General features: G+C 40.8%; 1 protein-coding gene across 1 annotated transcript; it reads right to left on the minus strand.

Annotated features, from left to right (window-relative positions):
* Positions 1 to 1,978: 1,978 nt before the first annotated feature.
* dmbx2 (diencephalon/mesencephalon homeobox 2) lies at positions 1,979 to 4,966 on the minus strand. The gene is made up of 4 exons (XM_085774805.1): positions 4,850 to 4,966; positions 4,124 to 4,320; positions 3,060 to 3,235; positions 1,979 to 2,579 (listed from the first exon to the last, which is right to left on the minus strand). The coding sequence occupies exons 2-4, from the start codon at positions 4,311 to 4,313 to the stop codon at positions 2,019 to 2,021; spliced, it is 927 nt and encodes a 308-aa protein (XP_085630931.1). The 5' UTR covers positions 4,314 to 4,320; positions 4,850 to 4,966; the 3' UTR covers positions 1,979 to 2,018.
* Between the last annotated feature and the right edge of the window lie 8,232 nt (positions 4,967 to 13,198).

Below are 13,198 nucleotides of genomic sequence, written 5' to 3' on the forward strand. Positions count from 1 at the left end.
CAGGACACAGCGTCACTGCGTCACTGCGCTACGCTGGAAAACTGACGTAACAGGTTTGGTGAATAGCTGAATACCTGCGTAGGGAAGCTTATATTTTAATTTACATGCATATTTTTTGGTATATTTTGTTACATACTCATTATTACCCAGTGTAACATTTGTACTGATATGACTCTGTTTCTATATACACCCTGAATGTCCGTATTTTTCCAAATGTTAAATAAAGATTTTCATTGAAAAAAAAAAAACCTGCGTAGGGTAGCTGCCCCCAGCCCCAGAGTAAAAACCACTTGTTTGAGGGAAAAGCTGCACTTCTTTTTCTTCTTCTTCTTACACAAATGAAATTAAGATGGAGTGAAGACAGTGACATGTCAGCACACTTGTACTGTTCTTTGGTTCAACAACTTAACACAAAAATAGACAGGGGCCCCAAGCAACAGGTAGGCTACCTTGGAGGCCCCCGACCCCCGAAAAAAGAAGATTGACTCACTAATTTCATTCTGCTCTTACAGAATATAAATAATAACAAAAAATGTAAATTACTTGTTAGTTTGCTTCATGGTTAATTTGCAAATACACGCATTTGACACCAGTACCTCCTACTAGCAATAAATTACTTCAAAAAGTCATTTATACCATCAGCTGTGGCCCTCCTCAATAAGGGACTGTTTAAATAGATCTGCACACGCACACTCAAACATGTTTGAAATGTTTTATACATTTGAACCTACACCCACACAAAGCAGGATACTGACATTGTTAGTTATTTATTAAATAAAGTCACACATTAATTTTCTGCTTGTCTGTCAGTGTGCGGTGTTATTGTTTGTCGTTTTTATTGTTCGTTGTTTTTTCCTGCCAGAGCCAAAGAAAAATTTCCATCTCATGTAAGATGAATGGACAATAAAGTTTTTTTCTGAGTTCTGAGTAAACATGATCTTAAACGTGGATTTTTTATTTTTTTTATTTTACAGGTGGATCATAATTATAGTCAGCAATGTTTTGTAGCCTACTGTTGTTTTCACTATTATCCTAATCATATTTTGAGAAATTAACATATTTTTCACAGGTGCAAATAGAACTTAACTTAAACCATGTTGAGGAATATAAAACTGATTTATTCAACAACTATTTGTTGAATAATAGTTGTTCATCTTTCCCATCAACTATATAATGCTGTGATAATGTCAATGAAATTATTTCACAATAAGACAGCAAGTCACGTGAAAGAAAATGATCTGGTTTGGTAGCAACAAGTTTGCTAGTTGCTCCATTGGTTAAAAAATGCAAAAGGCAACAAATAGATGAATAAATAAATCACTTGTTTACAGTAAATCTTCTGTGATGTTGAAGTACCTTTAAGTTTTGACCTTTGACCTTTAAACACTAATCTACTCAGTTCATCCTTGAGTCCGAGTGAATGTGAAGAATCATGTCCACGAGAATGAGATAGACAACTCATACGACTCATAATCAACATATAATTTTATTTCACATTTCTGTGTTGCAGTGCTTTCTTACAGAAAGGAGCTTTTCTTGAATGCTTATACCATATTTTCTTTTTCCCCCATGTGCCTACTTGGCATTGTGGCCAGCTAAATGATGCTGGAGGAGACGACCCTGTCTTGAAGTGTAGTCTTCTTCAACCAAAACCTGAACAGCCTCTTTCAAGCAAACTCATACCTGTGTCAAACTAAACCCATCCTCTAGACGCCTCTTGAAGAAGATTGAAATTAAAGTTTGTCTTCTAAAAAGAAACTCATAAAGTATGTGACTGTACAGCTTTACATGCCTTTAAACCACTGTTACTGTGCAGCTCCTGCCTCATGTCTACAGTTTAAACAGGCATTGAATAAAACTTGCTAAATAAAACGTGTGTGTTATGTGCACCGGTGTGTCTCTACCGCGCTGTCCTGTCCTGTCCTGTCCTGTCCTGTCCTCTCCCACACAGGGTTTCCTCAGGAGAGAGGGGGGGGGAACCTCTGCATCCATGTGTCAGGTGTATAAGTCCACATCAGTTAGAGCCCCAGGTGAGGGCGAGGCACAGCTTTATTAGAGGAACAAGCAGTCTGAAGGGAGAGGCTACAGTTTTTAGTCACTAGTGATGGAGGAACCCCCCCCAGGGCGGAGCTGTGTTGCTGCACGAGGGGCCAGAACATCGGGGGGAGGGCGAGCTCGGCGGACAGCACTCCTACGACAGGCTGGTGGTGGTGGTGGTGGTGGTGGTGAGGTGGGCGGCTGTAGCGCTCCGCCGTCATGACGGGGAAAAGTGGAGGAGAGTGCAGTCGGAGGGGGCAACGTGGCATACGGTGAGAGTCCGAGGGGGCGAGGGGAGGGCAAACATCCCTACTGTTATCCACACAACGAGGAGGAGGAGGAGGAGGAGGAGGAGGAGGAGGAGGAGGAGGGATGCTGCTGTCAGTGCATGATGTGATGACTTCCTGTTTGTCCTCAGTCCTGACCTCCTCATGTGCCACCTTCTTCCTGCAGTGTGGCGTCTCGTCCAGACTGTTGTCTCTGGAGAGAGGGGGGCACTTCTGACCCTTACGAAACTTAGCCCGCCTGTTCTTGAACCACACCTGGAGGAGAGAGAGTAAACTGCTCAGGTAGGGAGTTTTTATTTGAGGCACTTTAGAGGAAACTGACTGAATTAAAGAAAATGTTACGAGTGAATCTGGATGTAAAGATACCTAAAATAACATTTTAATAAAATAAGACCAATAAACATAACATCATAAGACAGTAGAAAACACACACACACAAAACAATAATAAAAACTTTTTTTCCCCATTTATGTGAGCATCTGTATAGATTTTCTGTAATATTGCTGCAAATAAGAAATATTTCTGCATGATTCATGTTATACACTTTCCATTTCCATCTCATTAAAGTTACATGACTGAGAATGAATATTAATATCAAAAGGCAAAAGCAGCAGGGTTGTATTTGTGCTCTCCAGCTGTGCATGTGTGTGTGTGTTACCACTAATGAACGCTCTCCATCATACAGTGTGGGTTTCAGGTTTATACATTCAGGTGCTGGGCGGGGTGCTGTCTCACCTGAATACGAGCCTCGGGCAGGTTGATGCAAACGGCCAGCCTTTCTCTCATGCCGACATCTGGGTACTGGGTCTGTTGGAAAGCTTTCTCCAGAGCCTGCAGCTGGGACACTGTGAACGCCGTGCGGCTGCGGCGCTGCTTCTGCTGGTTCCCGTAGCGAGCCTCCAGGATCAGTTCTGGTGGAACAGACAAAACAAAAGATAATATATTAAACTGTGTCTGCCTTATGAGGAGTAACCGGAGTAATCTGTTATTCTCATCTGTATTTGTTTTTCTGTGTTGCAGGGAGGCAGAGGTGTATGGAGGATCACACGTGTCATATAAACAGTATTAAAATATTTGTTTTACACAATTTTATCAGTACAGGGCTTCAAATGTCAAGGAAAAAAGGCTGAAAGGCAAAACTGTGAAACCTTTTTTATTCAGTTTGTAAACTGTTGATCTATTGAAACAACATTATTTAAGTATTCACAAATGTATTTAAACTTTCTTGGACATATTTCAATCATTGATTTAAACTATTTATTGATGAATGAATAGCCTATTTCATTTGTAAATTATTGTTTTTATAGTACGCCTGTTCATTGCCCAATCAATGTAGATCAATAAAATACTGATTACTTTTTTTTTATCTACTAATGAATTTGTTTACAGTTTTTAATTGTCCAATTATCAATTAATTAGATAAACATTCATTTCACAATCATGACAACAGTGGTCCTGCATAGAGGATGTCTACCACAACAAGACTATCTATTGGTGGAGAGTGCATCAGATGAAAGAGTGAAAAATAAAGTGATTAAAGATGTAAAAGAATAATAAATAAATAAATAAAAACAAGAATCCCAAATCATATGAACGTATCTGGATCCTTCACAAGAATAGCAATAACTACATCATCAAATACTGTTCAAAATTATTATACATCATAAGTAAAAGTTTGGCACTAAAATTTAAGTATAATTTCCAGGTATTATTAGGTATCAATGATCAATGAAAATCTGCATGTAGTGGATTTGGACCTCCAACCCTCTGCCCAGGACCCTGATCACCCACCCACCCACCTGCCAGTCTCTCAGCCACAGACAGGGTGTGCACCGTGGGGGCCGCAGCGGAGTAGACGTGGTACTGCTCCGCCATCTGGTGGTGCAGGTCGAACAGCATGGAGTTGACACCGTGGAGGGGGTAGACACCACCACCACCACCACCACCACCACCACCACTGGACGCCCCGCAGAAATTCAAGGAGTTCATAGTGAATCTAAGGAAACAGAGAAGAAAATGTATCTTAATGACTGAACATCTCCACTCACTCTCAAACCTTTGGCTAATTATAGGTCTCTACATTTCTGAATACACTTGCAATCAGCTCCTTTCACTGGGGGACAAGGCAGTATAGGCCCAATTACTGGAGAATGTATAAAGATATTTGTTAATTGGATCCCAAAATTACCTTTATTATTGTCTCTTTCCCTAAAATGTCTAATTTATCTCTGTTCAGACTGTAAAGTTTCGTTTTATAAGTTAATAAAAAGGTCCTTGTGAAGTGCTAAAGATTATGCTGGATGAGGGGGATTACGTAAAATATTAAGTAAAAACAAACAAACAATATTTACTCTGATCGGGGGTTTAATCAAACTAACTCCCACAACTTGTAGACAGTTTTAAAACTTCACATGCAGCATTTTGAACTCTTCAAACTCACAGACTCAGATTTCTTTGATAGTCTATCCACTGTAACAAACAACACCGCAGGATTTGCCCCCCTCCCTTCCTCCCTCACTGTTTACCTGAGATCCGGATCCAGAGCAGAACTGTGAGATCCAGGTGCGCCTTTACGCACGGCGGTCCCCCCGGTGGGTCGCAGTCCGGTGGTTCCTATTCTTCCTATAAATAGTCCCAGTTTGGGCCTGATGTCCTCGCGCAGCAGTAGCAGCAGCTCTTTGTCGTGTCGTGGATCTGATTCCCCGAAACCATTCTCACCCACGACTATTTAAGAAGCATTTACCCAGGCTCCCCTCAGCCATTAGCCAATAGAAAGAAAGGTATTAGCCGGGATTAGGTGGGATGAGGGAAGAGAGGGGGGCTGCGGGGGGCTCAAGTTTTTGAAACTATTGAACTTGAGAGATTTATGCCAAGGATCCCCCTATAAGCGAGGGTTTCATTCCCTCCCGTTAAAACAATTAAAACAATGTGGTGGGCTAATCTCCGAGGCTGGACAGATTAAAATAACAGCCTTTGATTGTCCTCTGCTTCTTCTCACTCCTCTTTTCTCCCATAGCGCTGGCTTTGACAGAGGAGGAGGAGGAGGAGGAGGAGGAATGGGGGGGTGGGGTGGGGGGTCTCTGAGGGTTTGTTTTGCTAACAGCCACCATATTTTGCCTATAAACTGTCACCGTGTGAAGTTAATCTGAACCAATTCCTAAAGACGCTGCTCGGCAAAGTTAGAAATCTTTCTCAGAAGAGGAGGAAAGAAACAGCAAAGCATCGCTGACGTGAAATCCTCCATTTTTTTTGTCATCATCATTAGCATTAGGTCACTCAAAGTTCATTTTTTTTACCAAACCAAACTCCACTAGTAAATATGCACATTTTGTGAATAATATTATTTCCTCTTCATCTTTGTATTTTTCATTCACCAGAAAAGTCACATTGATTCTAAATCAAACTTTACATTTATTCAAAAATGTGTAGTAAGGTCACATGAATTACTTTATATGTCTATATATTTCTGTGGATTGTTATAGATTTAACTGATATTGAATCACCTTTTACACACTTGCATTAGTAATAATGATAAAATGTATTTTGGTAACGATATTTTTGCAATATTTATTTTGGTACAACCAGAATTTTAAATTAGACCGGTCCCACAATGCTACATGATTATTATACTCAACACACGAATTCACTGTTCTAATACCTCAAGTTTTCTTTAGTTTAGTTTAGTTTTCTTTTAGTCATCAATAGGAAACCACATCCAGAACCACACAGGTGTGAAAGTGGTGTTTGTTTAAATAAAGTCTGTGAACACTTCAACCACTGTATTAATGTAAAACTATCTCACTTCATTTATATTTACACGGCTGTCAGTGGACTTCCTTAAAGCCCTCACTATGGCTTCTCCACACTGATGGAGGAAATATCACATTACTCACTTAAATAATGAAACTACTGCATAAAAAAAGGAGTTATTTTACTCAACAACAGGCTCCATCCTCAGATGATCGATAATAATAATACAAAAATGAACTACTTTGGAAGAAAAAGGTAGAGAAACCTCAGGAGAAGTGTTGGAGTAAGTGAAAACAATAACTCCAGAAGTCGAATGGTAAAAAAAAAAAAAAAAAAAAACACAAACAAGGACTGTAAGGAAGGATGGTTGACCTGAGTCTTTTCCAAGGTGGATCATGTGTCATAATTAAAACAGGCTGGAGTATAAAAGTTTTCTAAATATAAATATTTTTGCGCTCATGGATAATTAATCCTTTGAAAAAGCTGATTCATTTCAAGGTGCTTTAATCTAGTTGTGAGGTTTATTCAAAATGCAAGTTAATTATCTTCATTTACTTAATTTTCTATATAAAATGGAAAAAATAAAAATAAAAGCTTAAAGACAAGGGGAAACTCCCATGAAAGCAGCTCTGCAGGATCAGACTTTGCAGTGAGTTCAGTACAACTTCCTCCTCCTCCTCTGGTTTCATTAGACACTGCTGTAGAGCCAAGCCGTGGCAAACACACACATTTAAAGATGCTACAGGTACATTCCTGCACCGAAACCAGCTGCATATAAAGAAACGGTTTAATTTGTCTAATAATCAATATCACAGATAAACATGTGGGGGAGACGTCTCTGCAGCTGTGATGAACTGTGAGGGTACGGACCCATAAACCATGGTTCACTTCTTCCTCTCACACTCGCACACAATCAACAGCTCAGACTTCCAAAATATGTGAAAATGTTTGTGCTCTTTTTTCCCCTGGCTTTTTTTTTTTTTTTCCTCCTCCTTTCGCTGTTCTTGGCTGTCAAGCTATATTAGTGTCCGATAGAAATAAGTCATTTAGAAGAGCCTCTGTCGGCCAGCCCCTCAGCCCCACTAAAAGCTCCAGGATTAGGTCCCAGAGGCCTTTGTCTCCGCAGCCCGCAGGATTAGGGGAGATTTACTGCGAGGAGAGAAAAAAAGTAGTTATTTCATGGCACTTTCATGATGAAACCTGGCCAAAGCTGTGTTGGCTGGGGGGATTAGAGGCACACAAAGAGTGTGGTTGTGTGTGACCCTCCCCATCCCATCCCAGAGCTGCTACCACTGACTCATTCAGGTCTCCCCCTCTACCCTACCCACCCACCCACCCCATCCCCTTCTGATCATTTCCCCTTCTGCAGGCCAGCAGGGCTCGGCCGGGTTCACCTCCTACCCATCAAGGCGGCACGAGTTCAGCTCCTGAACCTGCTGCTTCATCCTCAGATCCCCAACTACAACACCAACAACCCAACAACCGCAAGCCCAGCATCATCTCATGTTTGCCCATAAAGCTGATCAGCAGTTTTGTTTTTTTTTACGAGACAAGAAACAAGCCTTGGTGCAGGAGGTCTTATCACCAGGATGTGGCTGTGTTGCATTTAAAGGACGGAGGTGCAGTGGTAAATGAGAAGTTAGTGGGTTTTAGTCCCTCCTGTAGTGTTTAAAACCGCTTGAAAGGACTTATCCTGCTCTTAGAGGATCCACTTACACATGCATGGATTACAGTGAATAAAAGACAAAGGCCTGAGCCACATCACTGACAACAGCCTCACCGCTGAACAGGTGAAACCCGGCACAGGTTTAAGAACGGTTGTCACACAGCGGAGGGAATTAAACCGACCTCACCGCTCTGCCCCGAGTAGGAAAGTGACACCATGAATAGTCACTGTCCAAACATCCAGCCTTTATCCTGTGTGATGTCAAACAACATGAGGTTATTAAAGTCCAGCTGTTAGAGGACATGTGCACCGTATTATTATTATTATTATGGGCTGTTTCAAACATGTGGTAACTCACATTCAGTGCAAAACATTTGAGAAGAGTTTAACAAAGGGACAATGAAGAAAAAAGCAAAGTGACTTAAATGAACTAGTTTGTTTGTTTGTTATTGGACTTTCTAATTAATCCTCCTTAACACAGTTGTAACTAAACACTTGATTACTGGTTAATAAATCACTTTCAGACGCTTCATAGACATGTTATAGGTCATTCAGTGCTTTTGCATTGTGAAAAATCTCTGGCTGGTTAGACAGTTACGCCGGCTCACTTAAAAAACCTTATTGATAATGTACTAGAATTATTGGTTGTTAGTCAATAATAAGGATAAACGGCTGCTAAATGGAGGTTTGTTTGTCAAGGGTGCAGCAAAAGTGCGCAATGTAATGTTTTTTTAAGAGAAAAGAAAAGAACATAACTGATGGATCATTGTATCAATAAAATGTCAACAAATGATGAAAAATGTTCCTCACAGATTCATAAAGCCCAAGGTGACTTTAGTAGAAACAACGATTCAACATACAAGGCAACACAACAACAAAGTCTCATTTTATCATCACAGAAACAAAGAGCATCAGCAATAATAACATTTTAGACAGTGATAAAAAAAAATTTAAAAAAAGTCTTAAAAATGGGTTGGAGCTGAGGTCATTGGTCATTATTCTGCTGTTGATTGAGAAGTATTGATAAGCTAAAGACTGAGTAAAAGTCAAACCCAGAGAGATGTAGTTTATACTCGATTAAACAAATAAAAGCAGCACATTTTGTGTGAAAGAATGTCTGATATGTTAAATTCTCCATAATTTGAGCAATTGATTAAACAACTCTTGACTTGACCCACTTGTAGTTTGATTCAAGGTGTGTTGATTTGTTCAGTGTTTAAAAGATATGAACTTATAACTGGAGGTTGTCGAGAGAAGTGAGCGCGTGAGAGGGGAGTAGGCTAAATATTCCTCTTTTTTGTCTTCTTTCTTTATCATTAAGAAGTTATTGTTAACGTCTCCTGTTTAACAGATGTTTTAAAGAGCAAAACCCCTTATGTTCAGGCTTTCTTTAATTACTTATCAATAGTGGAAATTTGTATTGACAAGGGCCTGTCAGGAGGGGACCTTTGTAGTTGTCAGTTATCTCAAAGGACGGCCCCCTCGGACACCAACCGGATCGATCGGCATGCAAAAAAAAAAAACACAAGTGAGCGGCTCTTTGGGGGCCTCGATGTTATAGTCCGAGAGCATGTGGGCTGAAGGAGGGAGAGCGGGGAGAGGAGCTAAAGACTTCTTCATCTGGGAGGGGTTTGGGGGGGTGGGGGGGATCAATAGGGCCGGCTGGCCTTTGACCTGAGAGAGACAGGCGGAGCAGGCGGCAGGTCAGTTGGTCCTCTTAAGCCCCGGGATCACGCTGTGAGGCCTGACACTGGCTGTGACACACTCAGGGCTTAGAGCGACATTGACCTGGCCGCAAACACACCAAGTTCAACACTCCACAGTCTCAAACACACACACACACACTTAGACACACACAGACAGACACTAGAAGGCGGCTTTGGTTCAGTGTGGAGTATATAAATGACATGATTTTATGACAGCCAGCAGCAAAGTACCTCTCACATGAACAAACCAATCCATTAGTGTGATTAAACTGATCTGCAGAGATGCATCAGACTATAATAATACGACCTGGAGACTTATTAGCTTCCAATTAGCTTCTTATGATCTGCTGCTCAGCCCCTGGGAGCACGGCAATAAGCAGCTACATGAGGAGATCAATACGAGGGGCTGAGAAAAGATCAGGCTCTTAATTGGGCCGGAGTGCTATAGATTAAAGACAGAGAGGGGGGCCGGGCAGCTGTGGGTGTCCCCGGGTGTCAGCAGAGGGGTGAACTCAAGACGGCAGAGAGAAAACAAACCCTGAGCCTCTTAAAGCCCGGTGATAATAAAAACTGTGTAAACAACAGTTTTTCCTCGACTTCCGAGCGAGTTTGAGTTTCAGCCAAACTTGAGGAGGAATTAAGTGACACAGGAGGAAGCAGGGGAGACGCTGAATAAAGGAAAGTGAGAGCACTGAATACACAAGTGTGCAGGCATGAAGTGATTGTGCACAAGAGCACCGAGTTGAAAACCTTTAGGTTTGGGCGTATACTTATTGAATGTTCTTACATCTTCTTTTCCTTTTCCCTCTGCTCACCCTTTATCACTCCTTTCATTACGAGTCTTTAAATGCATCATCAGTCATCTCCTGCAGTTTATTCTGACAACAAAGTGAAAAAGTCCTTTTCTCTCTCTTTTTTTAATCATCCTGTCTCATTGAGGAGTTGTTCAGGGTGCAACAGATCTCTTAACGCCATTATTTAATTCTTCTGCAAATGGTAGATGAGCTGACAGACAAATGAATTTCCCTTTGGAGATTAATGAAGTCATTCTTATTCTTGTTCTTGTTCTTATAACTTCAAGTAAGAAGAAAACTTTGGAACGTTTAACAAGACAAGGCAGCTGAAGGCATCACTGTCACTTCACTATTTTTTATTTCAGAGACGACAGTCACCAACTAGCTGATATCGATGATTGGAAATAACCAGCAGCTGCAGTTCTAAACTCTATGATAATCTAATGAATATTTTAATTAATCAAATAATGCATGGTTTAAAGTCTGGATTCATTGTTAGAGTTGTGATGTCTGATCAAAACCCCAAATGTCAAACAAACTCTTCTAAAGAATCAGTGAAACAGAAGCTGAGGTATTCATCAATAATCAAAAATATTTACAGATTCATCTTTCCCTCCTGTTGAACAACTAATTGATTAGTTGTTTCAGGTCTATTGAGGTGTTAGTGTTTATTTGCTCCAGCTCTCAGAGAGATAATGCAGCTCTCCAACTCCCAGCATGGGGTCAGTTTCGGAGGCCCGGCGGCCCGCGGCTTCCCCCTCGTGACCCCCACTCGTCAAAGGTGATCACGGGGGGACAGAGAAAGAGAGGCACTGATCGAATTTGATAATGAAGACGACCTCTCTAAGCTGCTTTGCTCCACATGTTCAAAATCTCTGCAACACTCAATAAACACTAGGAAGCCCCCCTCCCTGTCACTGGAACATTGTGTAGGTATTGATCCCTGCTAACTGGCTCTTTTAATACCTGGGGTCTGTGGCCCGGCCTGGGGAAATGCATACTGACATGTGACGGGAGGAGCTTAATAGGCAAACACACCGAAGAAAGGATGGGCCTCTCAGTTTAGCATTTCTCTCCTATTTTTTTTCCAATTTACACATCTGCTGAAGAAAGGAGAATTACGGCCGCTGCACCTGCTGTTAAACAGACATATAGACGACGAGGCAAGAGGCCCAGCACTGTACCGAGAGAAAGCTGTCACACTGTCAAAAACTATTTGTGCAGCAGCGGTGGAAGAAGTGCTCAGATCTTACTTAAACTGAAGTAAAAGTAGCAAACAAACCAGTGTAAAGAAACAAAACAAACTCCACCACAACTAAAACTCATATTACTTGAAGGTAAATCAAGTTACCAGCAGAAGGTGAAAGTCTTTGTATTGAGGACAAACAACATGTTTCTGTTATTTTGTAGTTAGTTATTTGAGTGTGAGCTCATTTTAACAGCTGCATTTCAACACATCATACAGCATCTCAATGGAATCAATTGATTTTTTTCTCTAATTAATATAAATTTTATTGATTTCAAGTTCACTCAACTGTAAAATGTCTTGTTTTTATTCATAGAGATTTTCTGACTCAACCTTCTGAATTGAAATAATGAATTAAATTGAATGAATATGATGCTGAGAGCTCACACTAACATGAAACAACTGAAGAAACATGGGCAGTGATAGAAGGATACGACCCAGCATGCACTGCTTTGGGAGTTAAAACTTCTAAAATCCTTCGATTTCAATAGTTTTAAAGGAGACATACTGTTTCTTTTTTTTTTTTGCTAATCAGGGAGGCGTCTGATGGGTCCCACAAACATTCAGCCAGAGTCCATCTTCAGAGACAAGAACAAGCACAAGGACGCGTGCACCAGATGGCCTGACCCCCACAGATCCCTGATCTCAACATGACAGAGGCTATAGGAGATCACATGACAGCAGAAGGACGAGAGGACGCTGAGCAGCTCAAACCTACAGAAGATCCGTGACGAGGTCCTCAGGATGCCGAGGAAAAACAACAACCGTGGAGCCACCAGGAGCAGCTGGAGGTTTTGTCTACAAACTGAGAGAAAATGTAAAAGCAAAACAAACCATCATCAGTCTGACTGAACAGACTTTACTGAAATAACTTGACTCAGGTGGTTTTACAATTTTACAGCTCAGCAGCCGACTTTTAAGGGAATAGTTCACCAAAAAATGAAATTCAGTCATTGACTCACCCTCATGCTCATGAATACTCCAGAGTAGTTTTTTATTCCTCAAAGTGCATCTGGAGACCCGGGAGGGCGGTTCGTAGTCCAACGAAATCCTCATACGAGAGTCAATAGCGCCCAACTCAAAAAGGTCCATAAAACTACATAAAAAACATGTAATATTCCTCCACACTGCTCGTCCGCTGCAATCCAAGTGTCCTGAAGGGATATAGTCCAGAATTTGCTCCAAACAACGTAGTTTAGAACATTTTTACAGCCTAAACAGTCCTGTATTGAATTTGCCTGGGGCATGTGAACGTTAGAGCGCAATACAGGACTGTTTAGGCTGTAAAAATGTCCTAAATGAAGTTGTTTCAAGTAAAGTCTGGACTATATCCCTTCAGGACACTGGGATTGCAGCGGACGAGCAGTAAGGACGAATATTACAAGGTTTTTGTGTAGTCAATTTCATTTTTTGGTGAACTATTCCTTTAACTTAAGATAACTCACATTTCTATGGTAGAAAAGAAACTCATAAGTTGAACTAGCCTCATACAGTGTAAACATGTTGTTTGGGTAAATGTGTAATGTGTAATATTTCATACTTTGATCATATTTAATGTATTTACCACCAGAATGAGGAAGCAGCAAAGAAAGTTGACGTATAAGTGTAGGAGAGTAATAAAAAAAAGAATATATTTTAATGTAAAAGTAGGCTAATAAATAAAGTGTAAATGAACCCTCATGGTGTTAGGATGTAAAGACAGAGCAAACTGT

The sequence above is a fragment of the Trachurus japonicus genome, chromosome 4, assembly GCF_045865225.1.
Source record: "Trachurus japonicus isolate A0001 chromosome 4, Traja_1.0".
NCBI classification, from domain to species: domain Eukaryota; kingdom Metazoa; phylum Chordata; class Actinopteri; order Carangiformes; family Carangidae; genus Trachurus; species Trachurus japonicus.